The 16997-nt window shown below is 36.0% G+C and overlaps 2 protein-coding genes across 2 annotated transcripts in view; one reads left to right on the top strand and one right to left on the bottom strand.

Moving 5' to 3' along the window:
* Positions 1–16997, bottom strand: part of LOC103023707 (centromere protein P) — a 102979-nt gene that overhangs the window by 35740 nt on the left and 50242 nt on the right. The window lies entirely within an intron of this gene.
* aspn (asporin (LRR class 1)) lies at positions 2235–9503 on the top strand. The gene is made up of 8 exons (XM_007229602.4): positions 2235–2574; positions 4689–4984; positions 5783–5895; positions 6087–6300; positions 7036–7146; positions 7352–7445; positions 7538–7676; positions 8760–9503. The coding sequence occupies exons 2-8, from the start codon at positions 4747–4749 to the stop codon at positions 8958–8960; spliced, it is 1110 nt and encodes a 369-aa protein (XP_007229664.3). The 5' UTR covers positions 2235–2574; positions 4689–4746; the 3' UTR covers positions 8961–9503.

Below are 16997 nucleotides of genomic sequence, written 5' to 3'. Positions count from 1 at the left end.
TGCCTTACTGAAAGCACAAAACCAGTAACCACCATCTGTCTGCTTTGAGGGATACCTTCCCTGTCAAACACTAAAAAGTGATTTTTTTTTCTGTGCAACCAAAATGCTCATGGGTTTAGAACCAACTAAACAGAGTTTATTCAATTTACATAGTTTGAATAAACATTTTTGTCAGATTATTTCAGCTGAATAAAACAAGTTCAATCGGGTGTTACCATATTAATACTTTATATATGGGTTAAAGGGGCAATCCACTGGCATTCCATCCTCGTGGAATGCCAGCGGGCAAAGGACACATGGTCACTGCTCAAGGATATCTGCTACGATATTGAGGTAAACCACAACACAATCCTCTATGGAATTTTTAACAGCACTCTCGATCCCATCACTAAAGACTTCTTTTGGCACATTTTATGCATCACTGTCAGTAAGTTGTGGAAAACTCGGTGCAAGATGACCATAAATCAGATACAAATTCCTGCAAGCGTAATTTTTAAACAAATAATTTGTGAACTTAAAAGAATAAGGAATATGGACTCTAAAATAAAAAACAAATATCCTTGGACACTTTTAAATTTTTAACTAGATGTCTTGATGGGAAATATTTGGTTTAATGTAAAAAAATTGAATATTTGATGGTGAGTATACTTTGTGTAAAATGATATGTTGATTATGATGAAAATTGTTTGAATTGTAATAACTTTGTATTGTGCTTTGAAATTTATTAATAAAGTATATTTTTAAAAAGCAATCCACAGTGTAATCAGACAAAGAAATGAATGAAGTTTTGAAGGAAAATAACAATTAAAAATGAGAACACCTGGTAGGAGTTGCAGTAAGAAAGTCAGTGTAAAGCAGACTTGTTTGGCTTGGAAGTTTTTTTTTTCTGCTAATGTATAATGAAGATCTCTTTACTCATTTACTATTTAAATAATTCCAAAAGAAACTAAATGGTTATTCTCAGAGCATGAACTCAGAGAACTTGCTTAACACTCAGGAATAACATCAAGTATTACATGACAAAGGAAGGAGCCAGAGAATGAGAGGGATGTCTAGACCATTTTACAGATGGATTTTGGATTACACATTTCCTACATCTGATGTCTCTGCATTAGCAGTTTGTCGGTTTTGAAAATTGCAGGCTAATAGTAATTACTAGCAGCAGTAACTTCCATACATACATTAAGTGGTAAACCAGTTTGGGAACCATTGCCCTTCTGGAAAAAGTGATGCCTATTGAGGCTGGGGGAAAAAATGCATTAAAACTTTAATAGCGGAGGACTTCCATCATATACAAGCCCCCTGCCAAACCTACACATATTTGGCAGGACTTAGCATGCCATAAATGCAGCCCTAAGTAAAGAAAATGTGCTGCTGCAATCAGATTGTCATTACTGTCCTGGAAAAGTGTTATATAATATTTAAATAACATGACACATTAAGTATATCCAACACTGATGTTCATTCCATTTGACACTTGGTGTTACAAATACACCTACTTTAAAACAAGCACCTTGTTTAGCTGATTATATACTGTTTTAACAGCATAAAAGCCTGTATGCACTGAATAATTGGCAACCTTTTTTAAGAGGTGGCAGTTTACTTTTATTTTTGTTAGCTCTTTATTATCTTTGTTTCCCACTGCAAAATGCAAGATGTACAAGACAAGGATAATAATGTTGGCTCAGTTATATGACTAGCACTGCTGAGGTACATTTATGACAAGAATAGCAATGCTGAGGTAAATTAATAATAAAATAGCTCCTCTGAAGTAAAAATCTTATTGGAATATCTGCTGAGGTAAATTTAGGATTATAATAGCACTGCTGAGGTAAATTAATAATTAGAATTGCACTGCTGAGGTAATGTATTGTACTTTGTTGATGTGTTTGCAGAGATATTAAAAATGTTGATTGTTTAATAAATAATTACAAAATTAGGTTTTGTAATTCCTCTTTGTTGCTTAAAAAGCAAGATAAAAACCTGCTAAAATATTCGATATTCATGCTTCATCAAAACATTTTTCTTTACAACAGACCCAAAAAACAAGTAAAAAAAAAATTACCATATGAATTTTTTGATGGAAACGAAACTGCCCCTTCACAAATTAAGCAAGATCATGTTCCCTCATGCTCCAAACTCTTCCAAAACATGTGAAATACACAATGGAAAAAAGCCACCCACTCACAGTGTGAAGCAGCGTGAGGACCTACACGAAGAACCTTTAAAAGGACGAGCCATTCAACCTATAAGCTTACAATTTTGGCCCTGATTCAAGAGGTGATGAGAAACATATGACCGGTAACAATGTGTGTTCAGCAGTAGCTGAGAACTTGCTAAAGCAGAGTGAGATCAGTGTGAGGTCTTTAGTTCCTGTACTGCTCCTCACACTGACAGCATCTTCTCACTCATGTCCGATCAGGGATTTCTGTCTGTGAAGAGCAACTCCTTCTCTTCCCCTTGAGATTTCGGGCAATAATTTAGGATCTGCTGCTGCAGTGCATCATCACAACACCGTTCATGTCCCCCCTGGAGGCTTTCTGGAGCTGCAGAAGGATTACACACATTTCTGAGGTATGGCATCTTTTACAGAACACCTTTATTAAAACGTAAAGTATTTAAAGCAAGTATGAGCTCTGACGATTGATCAGATTTTCTTTACTAGATTGTTTTATTTTAAGTGTCTACATGAATGAATTAATAAGGAACTATGACTGTAAATATTTTATCAATTTAGTCTAATATAAAAAGGAAAAACCAAAATTTAAAAAGGAAAGAATAACTGAATTATCCCAAAAGGCAAAATGGTGGATATGTTTATTTATTGAAAGAGCTGATTTTTGATCAAATGAATGGGAACAACATGGTTCTGAATGAAGATTTGCATGGAAAAAGAACATTCATTACATTGCAAAGCACTCATCTACAGAACATTATAACTTTATAGCTTTAACTCAGAGATTAAAGCTTGCTGGTGTCCAAATGTGAAACGTTATACATACTAATATATATTATACTTATGGAAATGAGGTCAGCCTATAATTCTCACAGTTGATTAACATAGTGAAGCCTGTTTTCCTGATACTGATGTTTTTTCCTGGTTCCCATAATAAAGGCTACCACACTTTAACAAGCAGTCCGAGTTAATTGCTCTGACTAAAAACACATGGGTAAAGCTGGGTTCCTGCAGAGAATTTACAAAAGTGTACCCCTTGCTTTTCTGACGTAAAATTATTATTTTCTTCTAAACTTTTAATCAAGCTTTGCTCTCCGCACCATTTCTGTGCACTACTAAAAGGGCCAATGTAAGTGGAAACTTCACCAATTTTGTTAAGAAAAATGTGGTGTAAAGTTTAGTGTAAACTTTTTCATTCTTGAGAAACTCGAGTCAGAACTTGTTTAGATTGATATCTCACAAAAAAGTATTATCTCTGTACAATAGTGCCAAATACACTACCTGACATATGAGACACTGTTTTTCAAAGTTTGTGAGATGTTTATGATCATTTATAGAAGCGTATTTTACCATAATAAACATTGCATGTAAAACTCTAAAACTTTAAGACTCTAAGACTTGCTGGCCTTGGATTTTAAATAAAGTTGCTATAATTTGCATTTCAGTGTCCTCAAAAATACGGTCAAACCTAACCTTTCGATTTAGACACTGAAAAATGGATGGTGCATTCTACAGTGCAATCAAAATATATGAGTGATTCCACACTATTGTAGACTCAATTAAGTGAGACTCCAACTGAAAAGCCCTCATAATCATCTCTGACAGAACAAAAGAATGGAACAGCCCACACTGTGGCTACACTGTACAGTGATAGGCACATTTTTAAGGAAGGTCCTGAAGGAGAGTTTAAACAAAAGCACAGTTCCAGCCTATTATGATCTGGAGTCTTCATAAAAGCAACCTACAATTTACTGCTTGAATTGACCTACAGCCAGCAGTTGAAGCGCCTAATCTAGTGGGATCTAGCAGAGACATTCAACATTCTTGCTACCCACCATAGCCATCACCAGCAATGCTGCTGCTGCTGGAAAATGTCTGGTGAAAGTGAATATACATGGCCACAATCCTTAGTGGGATTTTTCCCCACATCATCTGATTTACAAAAAACTCAACCAAATACAATCAATGTTAAGGCTAGCCAGATTCAAAGGGTCTTAGAGGAGAACAACCACAACCCAGAACTGAAGAGAAATTCAGATGTTTAATTATGCAGCTATAACTGTTTTATTAAAACTATTTATTTATAATAGTGATGGCAAATCATTCTCACAGTGTAAAAGACCACCAGAGTCCCAGTAACATTTACAGGATGTTCCTCAGGTATCAACAGAAAAGAGAATTCTACTAGCTAATTATGAGTAAAATTGTAAGTAAAAATGAATGGTTTAGTGCTAAATACAGCAAAAAAGATGTCACCAGATTTTTTAAAACAAGCAAATTACAAGAAGAGTAAATTGGGGGTGGGGGTGGTATGGCATGGATTGGGGGGTTATATGTATTTCTGTGCTTGGGCCCCATTTAAAAGCTCTTCAGCTTCTTAGGGTGTCCAAACATATATGTGTGAATAAATGATGATGATGATAAGGGGGGGGGTTGATTAATCTGCTTAAAAAAACATTTAATATTGTATTTAATAATGTATTCAAATCAATGCCATCATTTTCATCCCCAGGTTCTGTAAAACTAACCGGTCACCTGCTGTTTGAGAAACCTTAGACAGAACCTCCACCATGAGAGTCCTGCTGCTCTTCACCCTGCTGCTGCTCTGCCACGCCAAGCCATACAAGCCCATCAAGATCATGGAGCTGATGAAGGTCCATGACATCATGCAACGAGATGACAGGGACGACGATGATGAGGATGATAATGACTATGATGATGATTATGATGATCTTGAGGACAACTATATTTCAGACTGCCCTTTTGGCTGCACATGCTCCAAAAGAGTCGTTCAGTGCTCGGATCTAGGTAGAGGATACTCCATGTTTCCATGCTGAAGCATCAAACCTCTATACAAAACTGGGTGTAGGAATACAATAGGTGTACAGACTAAGATCATGATTCAGTTTTTTATGAAAAAGCAAGATTATCCATAAGCGTGTTCACATGCATTTAATTATTGCAGCAAACTCTGATTACTTAGACCTGATAAAGGCCTAAAAATTTGACTAAAAAATATACTATAATCGCATGTGGACGATTGTTCAACAAAAAGGGTATCTCTATCTTTAAAAAATATATAATATAATATTATATATTAAAATATGTTACATGCTATTAGAAATCATACTTTGGACACACCCTTTCTCAGTTTGTTTTTAAGTTTGAATAGTGAATAAGAAAGTTTGTCCAAACGTTTGACTTTTGTATCATAATTATTCGGTAAAATTATTGGCTGATTGAAAAAATAAATCAGATTACTGCCTGACTCAAGTAAATTCCCATTGGGGGCTCCGAGTGGTCCAGTGGTCTAATGCGCTGCCACTATGAGCGGGAGGTCGCAGACTCAAACCCCCACTCATGCAGCTTTGCCATCAGCTGCCGGCATCCAGAGGGGGCCCAATTGGCCCTGCTTCCTCCGGGTGGGTAGATGGCGCTCTCTCCTTATCAAGCTTGTAAAAAGTAAACTGCCATTGCCTGATTACCCAAGTGCATGTAAACACATTGATTAGATTACAAATAAAATCAGATTTTTTTGCTCTTAAAGGACTATTGAGTTTAATATTAAGTTTTACCAGGAACATCAGTTTTGTCTTTTTTTACCAGGTTTAACAGCGGTGCCACGTGAAATTCCAGCAGACACATTAATGATCGATCTCCAGAACAATGATATTACTGAGATAAAGGAAGATGACTTCAAAGGACTGAATACTCTTTACGTGAGTAATTTACAAACGGTGATGTAACTGGAATATGATTCCGCTTTTATCAAGTATTTAATTTGGTCATTAGATGGCGAGACATAAAGCCTTTTATGGATCCAAAAAGTTATATCAGGAGTTATATCATGATATTGTCTAATGTACTAAAATGCAGTACATTTGTTGCTCTGTTTTTTCATTTCTGTTAGGCCATGTTTCTGGTCAATAACCGGATATCAAAGATTCATCCGAAGGCTTTCCAAAACATGGACAAACTCCAGCTTCTCTACTTGTCATATAACCTTCTGACACAAGTACCTGAAAATCTACCTAAGAACGTTCTGGAGCTGAGGATTCATGACAACAAGATAAGCAGAATCCAAAAGGAGGCATTCAAAGGGATGCATTCCCTGCAGGTTCTAGGTATGGGTTATTACACAAAAGTAGCTGTTTTGGAACTACACCAAATCTATATTTGCAAATCTTTTACGTTTTTATAATAAAGATACATTCTTAACTTGAATAGTATCAGAGACGTATCAGAGACCTATTAGAGTCTAAAGACTGGAGATTAAATGAACTGACTTGCCTATGTACTACCTAGATCTACTTTGACTGGATTCTGTTTACACTTACCTTAAAAATGCAAAAAAAAAAAAAAAATCTGAGAAATCAAATTCAGTTTGCACTTTAAACCATATACATTAAATATGAATAACCACCTGTAAATATGGTTTAATTACTCGGGTTAGATCCTATAACAATGCGTCTTGGGACTGTTTACACCTTTCGGGCTATTTATGTGAGCAAGCAAATTATGAATGTGATATCACCAAAAACACGTTTATTCCAGGTTTAAACATGTAACAACTGTATAAAAGACAATTTCTACTGTTTCACTAATAACATACTCTTCAGAGACAATTTATTGTTTCTGTTAGTATTGTCTAAACATACTTAAAGAAACAAAAGACAGTGGCACGTGCTATCCACTGAAGTTTTTTTTCTGTAATATTCTAAAATTAAAGCTCACATGACCCGTGTAGGGTAAGACTGGAGGTCTTTCCATAAATAAAGATTTATTAAAATAGTCCAGCTAATTAAGGTCCATAAGTTCTACAGAGAGGTTTAATGACAATACTACATTTCTCCCACCAGAAATGACTGCAAATCCAATCGCCAACAGTGGGATTGAGCTTGGTGCTTTCGATGATATGTCAACCCTTTTCTTGAGAATTGCAGAGGCAAAACTCACTGCCATACCAAAAGGTAACTTTTCTAACATTTGTGAGCATAGAAGATGATTATTTTGATTATTTGAGCAATAATAGCACACTTCAAATGCAACAAATGCAAGCCGTGTTTAATTATTCATTTTTTAAATATTAAATTGAATGCAAATAGAACGAGGCTCATAGTTTCACTATCTGAATTATTGTTTAGATACAACTTAATGACTTTTTTATCCTCACAGATCTGCCATCTTCTCTCACTGAACTTCATTTGGACTACAATAAAATTGGTAAAGTTGAAGTGGAAGACTTTATCCGATACAAAAATTTACAGAGGTAAAAAAGGGGTGACTAAGCTGTACTATTTAAACATATAGCTAAGTATAAACAGGCACATATGAACATTTAATGTTTTATATTATTCACAGGTTAGGGCTGGGTTTCAACCAGATCAAGTTTGTGGAGAACGGCACCTTAGCGAGTATTCCAAAAATCAGAGAAATTCATCTGGATAACAACAAACTGAAAAAAGTGCCACCGGGTTTCAACACACTGAAGTATTTACGAGTAAGTATCAGGCCGATTTAAAAAAATACTATGGCACGAAGATTGAGTTCAAATCCAGAATTTAAATCCAGAGTTCAAATCCTGGTTTATGCTGTTTCAGCATCAGCAGCCAGAGTCTGAGAGAGCACAATTGGTCATGCTCTTTCTGGGTAGGTAAATCTTTCTCCTCTCATCACTCATTATGATACTGGCTGGCACAGGTATCTGTTAGCTGATGTATCAGAGCTGGGGATCCTGCGCTTTCCTCTGAGTGCACTGTTGGCTGCCTAGTGAGGATGTGCTAGTGATTGGTGGCAGTAGGAATCGAGGTGAGGTTTGACAGGAGAAGGCATGAACATATCCTCACCCTCCCAATGTCAGAAGCATTGCACGTGATGGGGGGGGAGTCCTAGTGAGTGAAGGGATTAATTGGCTCAGGTAAAATGGGAAGAAATTTGGTTAAAATTAGGAAAACAAAAAGACTGCAGGACAGCATTGTAAACCGCAGGCTGTAGTCGGTCTCTGTCAGCGTTATTCCGCCTGAATGAACGCCTGGAATCAACATCAGCGTTGTAAATCATCACATGAGGAGAGAAATGAAAGCAAAGCACAGCCAGTAAAGTTTTCCATGCCAGCTCAAGTAGCGAAGATTTATTACTACTGCTCAATCAATGTAGATGTTTAGAAAAAAAAAACTTTTTGCTATCAAATTATGAATACATGCATCTTATTCCAGTGTTTCATAGATAAGTATTAACTTAATTACAAAAGAATACCCAAAAAAGCCCTTTTACCCAGTAAACGCCAAACTAACTTTTAAACAGTATACAATGTCCATTAAAATTATATTTTTGCTTTATTTAGAAGGGAATGGATCCACAGTGTCCATGCTACATACTTTACAATGAATATAAAATACTTTTACAAGCTAAGGTAACTTTAGCTATAGAAAGTTGTTTTTTCACAGGTGAATTCATTCCATATATTGGCACTAGTTGGCATTAGTACATCCTCCTCAGATTGTTCTGTGTCTGGGCCCATTTTCAAACAAAATGAAGATAAATATCTAACAAAAAGTGATGCAATCTCTCTTTTTTTTTTCAGGTGGTGTACCTCCACGCTAACAGCATCACCCAGGTGGGAGTAAATGACTTCTGTCCAACTAGAACCAAGCTCAAGAAGGCCCTCTATACCGGAATTAGCCTTTTTGCCAATCCGGTGAAATACTGGGAAATCCAGCCGCCCACTTTCCGCTGTGTGTCCGGCCATAGAGCCGTGCAACTGGGCAATTTCAGACGAAAGTGAGCCAAGTGTTTCTGACTGTGTCGAAATTTCTGTCCTCTGGAGGGCAGCATTTCAGCGTCATGTTTAATAACGTCCTACAACCTGTAATTATACAGAGGTCCTATTCCCTCAGTCTGTCGGGATGCACCACACAACTCGCTGCACCGTACCTGCTGTTGAACTGGCAGTTTACTTGAAAAGTTTAGAGTGAAGACAGAGGGAACATATATAATGAGATCCTGTGCAGGGAATTCTGCTGGAAATCAATTCTATATGTTTTGTGTACATGTTTATTGGCATTAGAGTAGTTGGTGCTTCCATACTGGATGGAAGCATTGTAGATGTTATGATAATGTTCATTTTCACAGAGATCTGTTCAAACCTGTTAAATACACAATCTCTGGCATGGCACTGACAGTGCAGACTAATTTTATTTCAATTCTATATCAAAGGAAACAATTTATCCTATCAAACATATTAAATGCATATTAAATGTTGACTTTGTTGAATCTGAAGTCAGTGTGAAAATCAATTTTATGTTCTAAAATAAATCTTACCTGGTTGTTTTGTTTGTGATTATTTTGCTAAATATGTTTTAAAATACTTTTACTTGAAGAACTTCTTATTTATGTAAGAATGCTTATAGTTAGGCCTGTCACAATAACTGTTACTTTAAACGATATATTGCATAGTAAAACACAAAACATTAACAAGGACGTATTATACCTCATTATTTATGTATGTATGTGTGTGTGTGTGTGTGTGTGTGTGTTTGTGTGTATGTATGTATGTATGGACGGACGTATGTATGGACGGACGTATGTATGGACGGACGTATGTATGGACAGACGGATGGATTTATGGATGTATGTATGAATGGATGGATGGATTTATGGATGTATGTATGGATGAATGGATGGATGGATTTATGGATGAATGGATGGATGGATTTATGGATGTATGTATGAATGGATGGATGGATTTATGGATGTATGTATGGATGGATGGATGGATTTATGGATGTATGTATGGATGAATGGATGGATGGATTTATGGATGTATGTATGTATGGATGGATGGATTTATGGATGTATGTATGGATGGATGGATGGATTTATGGATGTATGTATGAATGGATGGATGGATTTATGGATGTATGTATGAATGGATGGATGGATTTATGGATGTATGTATGTATGGATGGATTTATGGATGTATGAATGGATGGATGGATGGATTTATGGATGTAAGTATGGATGGATGGATTTATGGATGTATGTATGAATGGATGGATGGATGGATTTATGGATGTATGTATGAATGGATGGATGGATGGATTTATGGATGTATGTATGAATGGATGGATGGATTTATGGATGTATGTATGAATGGATGGATGGATTTATGGATGTATGTATGGATGGATGTATTTATGGATGTATGTATGGATGTATGTATGGATGGATGTATTTATGGATGGATGTATGTATGGATGGATGGATTTATGGATGTATGTATGGATGGATGGATGAATGGACAGACGCTTCATTGATCCCAAGAGTTAGAAAAGGTCTATGGGCTACACAAAACATAATCATAAACTTTTTGCACAAAATTACTCTCAGATAAACAGATTTCACCAGCTCTATTCTTCACAGTTTCAGTCCCTTTCAGATTGAGCAGAATTTGTATGCAATTATGCTGTTACTGGTAATGCTATATTTATGCAGCGTGTTTACCACAAGTTCATATTATCTAATTAAAAGCTCCTTAAACTCATTATTTAAAAGTACTTAAATAACAATTCTTTAGGTATTTTCAGGTCTTATTAGGTTTATTATTCTTGTAGACTAATTGCAACTTTCACAATTTCAGATATTGTAAAGATATAAACATAAAAATGTTCAATTATAAATATATATATATAAAATATTTGTTATAATAAACCTTTCATTATTAATAATATTCAGAAATATAACAATTTTGCACATCCTAAGTGAATAAATAACAAATAAAATTGAAACAAAGACGATGTATCAGCTCAAAGATCAAGAAGTCATATCCATATTGCTGCTGTCCAAAAAAACGTTTCTCTATTCTGTACATTATGAATGGACCAACAAAAATGCTCTAAAATAAGACTCAGTAATATTCTCTAATTTCTCTCACAGTCTTCAAAATAGAGAAAGATATTTTCACTGAACAGCAATGGTATATTGTACAATAAGCTATTTTAAACATTATTTCATGAAAAGTGCATGAAAGACTTCTAATAAATGTTCTGCAGCACATTTCCAAGACATTTCCTTCAGAAGTGCCCACGGTTCACCAGCATTCCACACCTAAAGTGTGTTTTGCAGCCAGCAGATGTAACCCAAAATAACCCATGGTGATAAATGTGTTGCAGTGTTATATGTGCGAACTTTGTCCTTTACTTTAACTCATGAAGTTCCTAAGTGATTTATAGAGGTTTGAAAAAGTTTGGGCACACCTGATAATTCTCATGATTTTTCTTTATAAATTGGTTCTTTGGATCAATAATTTCAGTAAATATATCATATAGCAGAAGAACACAGTGATATTTGAGAAATGAAATGAAGTTCATAGAATGTTCACAAAGTGTGCAATAATTCGACAGGTGCGCTTAATTTGGGAACCCCAACAGAAAAAAATACATCAATATTTAGTAGAACTGCCTTTTACAGAAATAACAGCCTCTAAATGCTTCCTATAGCTTCCAATGAGAGTCTTTGATGAGATGAGCTTCCAATGAGAGCTTCTTAGATGGTTTCTGAGCATGGTTTCTATTCAGGTCTGGGGACTGAGATGATCATTCCGGAATGTTGTTCTTGTTACTCTGCATGAAGGCTTTAGTAGATTTTGAGCAGTGTTCTGTGTTTAGGGTCATTGCCTTGTTGAAGGATCAAGCCCAGGCTTCAACTTCAACTTTTTTTACTGATTCTTGAACATTGTTCTCAAGAATCTGCTGATACTGACTGAAATCCATACGACCTTCAACTTTAACAAGATTCCCAGTACCTGCACTGATCACACAGCCCCACAGCATGATGAACCACCACTAAATTTTACTGTGGGCAACAATGTGCTTTAGCATACCTCAATCGACTCCGTTTGTGGCGTGTGCTCATAAAAAGGCTTCTTCTGCATTACTCTCCCATACAGCCCCTCCTTGTGTAAAATGCGCTGAATAGTTGAATGATGCACAGTGACTCCATCTGCAGCAAGATGATGATGTAGATCTTTGAAGCTCTGGAGGTCTATGGGTTGACTATGACTGTTCTCACCATCCTTCTCCTCTGATTATCTGAGATTTTTCTTGGGCGCCACTTCAGGCCTTAACTAGAACTGTGCCTGTGGTCTTCCATTTTCTCACTATGTTCCTCACAGTGGAAACTGACAGCTGAAATCTCTGAAATATCCTTCCCCTAAATCTTGATGTTGAACAATCTTTGTTTTCAGGTCATTTGAGAGTTTTGTTTTGAGGCTCCCATGTTGCCACTCTTCAGAGAAGAAACAAAAAAGAGAAAAACTTGCAGTTGGCACCTTAACCATTTATCATGGAGTCACCTGTGTATGTAGGTCAAGGGTCAATGAGCTTACCAAATTAATTGTGTGTTCCAATAATTACTGCAGAACGTATTCAAATTAATAAAACGACAAGGGTGCCCCAATTAATGCACCTGTCTAATTTAGTTTAGAATTATTGAACAATTTCTGTAAATCCTATAAACTTCATTTTTTCTAAAATATCACTGTGTTGATCTGCTATATAATATATATTTACCTAAAATTCTTTATCTGAACAATCAATGATATATAAAACAATCAGGTTTGGCCAAACTTGATCATGTCACTGTTTACTGAACATCCTGAGATGATCACGGGACAGTTAGTAAAGGTGTGACCATCTGGTCTTATTTACAGAATGTAGGAGTGCTTTCTTTCTATTAAATATTTACAGTCATGTGTACACAATAAGAAAACATGATTGACCTGCTCACATAATTCTTCTGACTCAATTAAAAAAAATATATCAATATTTAGAAACAGGTTTTGGTTGATTATTACTTAAGTCTTTGTACCATTTATTTTTAAATTATTTTAATGTATTACCAATGAGCTGCACTGTCTAAAAATCATTCTCAGATATTCTGGCACCCTACATTTTTAATGTTTGTACCTTTTTTGGACGATTCAGAGGCAGACCAGCAGATGGAGCTACTGGTTCAAGTACTAAAACTGTATTTTAGTTTTGAAACTGTATCTCCACCTACAATTCATGATTCAATACAGCATTAACTGCCTCAGCTCTACAGATGAGCTTTGTGTTTATTAACTGTAAAAATACAATTCACTATGTACCTTCTGATTGTTCCCGTTTTATTAACTGCTGATACATTTGACTTCGGTCATTCTTTACATACATATTAATTGGACATTTTAAATCTGGAAAACCTCAAGCAGCTACACAACTAAGCTGCCAACTGCTTCTCCCCCCGTCTTATTATTAGCCAAGTGACTTTCTGAAACAGTGAATGAACTCATTCCTCACAGAAACAGCATTAATTGGAATCATTCTGTTGATTTTAAATCTAAATATTTGAACACCTATTGTAATCAATTTGAGGACAACCACAATAAATGTTCCAATTCAGATTGAAACAAATAATAGAATTCTGGGAGAATTCATTCAGAAGTTCACAAGTTTACATTCACAAATGTTAACAAAATAAATCAGATTAGTTTATAAACATTATAAGTAATGTAGAAAACAGTACATTGAGTCAGTTTCAGATTAAGTCTCAATTTCCCCAGTACTGTTCACGTTTCTTAAAGTAATGACCCTAAAATTACTGGGAAGATTAGGTACTGCAAAAGTCTTAGGCAAAGAAGAAAAAAAAAAAGCAAATAAATGAGGGTCTACAGGAAATTACTTACATAATAGAAGAATGGACCCAAATAAACAAAGTCTGTGGTCACTGAGTCTGTCTACCTATAATAAACTCTATATAACATATTTAAGAAAAACTTAGCAGAATAAAGAGCTGTGTGAACTACCTGGCCTTTACTACAAAATTGCAACTATATTTCAGCTTCTACACTGCAAAAAAAAAATATTGAATCATTTAGTTTGGATATCGATGCAATCTTGCACAGCTGATCTTCTAAATGCCAGCATTAGGAGGCTCTTTTTCCACCATTTCAGAATGTGCACATTTTGATTGCTTAAGAAAAGGTTGGAGAAAAGCTTTCCAATGCATCAATTTTCTTTTCTTCATCACAATTTGGCCGGTCTGGGCAGCGCAGACAGACGTAAAGGGGGTGGAGGGGTTGGACAGCCAGAGAAACAGCGAGAGAACTTCACTCAGGAAACATATGGAACGAATCTGCAGGTTGGCCTGGGCTGTTGCTGCCACGTCTCACATACCGGTGTCTCCAAAAAACTCACAGGTTTGGACCATTTAAGCTCCCTCAGCCAGGCAAACACCTGGGGGATTTGTATGTAAATAAATTCTTCAAAGCCATCATGTTCAACAGTAACTCTGTCTAGGGTAGGGTCTGTCTTCGTGCCAAAATAAATTTCATTTCATGACACACATCGTTTTTAGCCTGGGGCGTGCAGAACGAGCAGAAGATTGTTGGAATATAAACATCAGGAGGACAAATGTAAAATATATGGAGTCTTGATAAAGAATGATCTACAGTGGGTAAGAGTCTGTGTAAAGAATATAAACTTCATGGGTTAGATTTGCTCCCAAATAGGATTTTGAAGATTAAACACCACTGGCATTGTTCATTACATTTTACATTCAAAGACTTGGCGTAATCCATCTCAGAAAACCAAACCGACCCTAGCTATTTGTTTCTTTAGCTTGCCACAGTGGCATTTGTCTACAGGGAAAGCTGTGGTTTGTTCAGAAAAACAACTCTGCACCTTGTTCTGATTAACCCTTTTCTGTTTTTTTCATTAGACTTAAACTTGCTTGGCACTATACTGTCTCTACAGCAGTGACACTTTTACCCTGCATTCACACTGGTAGGAGACAAGTGACCAGTCATTTCCTATAAGAGGAGGCAACACTAGGCCTTATTTAGCAAAACAACAAGCAACAGTGCAACGGTCAAGTTGAGCTTTTCTACGCACCGCAGCCTAAATGACCAGATGCTGGGTGTATTTTCCCCTGGATACTCAGTTTACCAAGTAAATGTAAATGTTAAACAGTAGAGCTGCAGTTCATTCAATTTAATACCAAATCATTTATATTTACTACACTGGTCATTTTATGCTGATATCTGCAAAAACCCAGCAGCCTTCACGCGAGAGCCCAGCCTTCACGCGAGAGCCCAGCCTTCACGCGAGAGCCCAGCCTTCACGCGAGAGCCCAGCCTTCACGCGAGAGCCCAGCATAACCCAGTCTCCTTATGAAAACCCAGTCTAACTAGAAATAGATATTGGAAATTGAAAGAGAGAGAAGAAAAAATTTATCGTTTTTGTAGTTGTAGTTGTTGACATGACACTGGCATGGTGGTGATGTGTTTTTAAACACCTCAGTGTCACTGCTGGACTAAGAATAGTCTACCAACCACAAATATTCAGACAACAGCATCCTACGGACTTCATTCTAGGGCAAAATGCATAAGTTGTTTGTATTAAAATGATCTGGTTTCTGCAGTGATTACGATTAATAAAGTTTACCTTTTCAAATTTTTGCATTAAATATTTCAATATTGTACATATTGTGAACATAGCATTTACTATTTAAATATATAAAATGCTATATTGGATGTTTTTGTGCGACAAATAAACACTAATACTTAATAACATTATACTTTGTTAAGGTTTTCCTTATATCATATAAAATATTTCCATTTCTCTTAATCATTCTGAGATATAGGCTTTTGAGTCATATTACCAGCCCTAAATAGAGCAACATCAATTTTAGCTAGTATGAAGTCCAAGAGAACAGACGTGTGATCAGTGGGGTAAAACAGATGTGCGCCTGCAGTCATGTATTGATTTACACTGTAGTTTGAGCACTAAGTTTTAGTGTGACTGTAGAAGGATTCTGCAGAGAGGTGTTCTGAGGTGTTCTACAAAGACCAAAGCTTACATATCTAGAAGCTACTTAGTTCATGGAAACAAGAGTGAGCATGCGGCTTTGGGCAGTGGCTAGATAAAGCCTCCTTTCCTTTTGGAATATGCAGTCAAGAACAGTATTAAGGTGCCTTAAAAGTGAGGGAAGGCCCATTTTAAATTAAAACGCACCATTGTTTTACTGGTGACATTTTCTACCAGTTTAATGTGAGACACACTTACTTAGTTGGAACCCAAGATGGCAGTATTTAGGACGGTCCCAACAGGTTTTCTCAAAAAATGAATCAGAATGAATGTAAGAAATATAAAATTATATTTAAATTTAGGGTGTCAAATTAAATTTTAATATATACTTTATGTTTGAGGGGAGATAAAGCCAATGTGTGGCGCTGGAATAAAGAATGCATGATAAATTGGACAGAGGAATCTTTTTTTACTTTATTGTTAACATATTAATTTGGTTGTTAGGATTTCTGAATTAGAAATCTGCTGAGTATAAAAGGGCGTTTTCAAACTTGTTTCTGTTTCTGGTCTGGATTAGTTGATGAGCACTGTTGAGCAAAAAGTACTTTAAGGCCTGTCTCAATTTTTCCAAAAAAAAAAAATACATTTTGTTGATCCCTTAGATTGTATAATTTTTAAGTCATTATCCCATTAAGTATATATCAATTTTATTGAACAAACAACAGTATTTTGTTTTTAATAAAAAATTAAAAAGCACTGTACCACATAATTAAGCAGGCCACAGGTTTCAAGCAATGGTGAAAAAAGTGAAATAGTGAGGTGCATTGGACAAGGTATTGAAACCTTAGATATTTGTGGCTGATTCAGAGCACAGACGGCTTTGTACAGATAGGGGGAAAATGGGGAAGATTTCTGCCAGGCAAGTTCATCGGATTTAGAGAGCAGCTGCTAAAATGCCATTACAAACCAATAGGTAC

Source organism: Astyanax mexicanus, chromosome 24 (assembly GCF_023375975.1).
Source record: "Astyanax mexicanus isolate ESR-SI-001 chromosome 24, AstMex3_surface, whole genome shotgun sequence".
In the NCBI taxonomy this organism is placed as follows: Eukaryota; Metazoa; Chordata; class Actinopteri; order Characiformes; family Acestrorhamphidae; genus Astyanax; species Astyanax mexicanus.
Note: the sequence above shows the minus strand (reverse complement) of the source record. Positions and strands in the feature narration are given on the sequence as shown.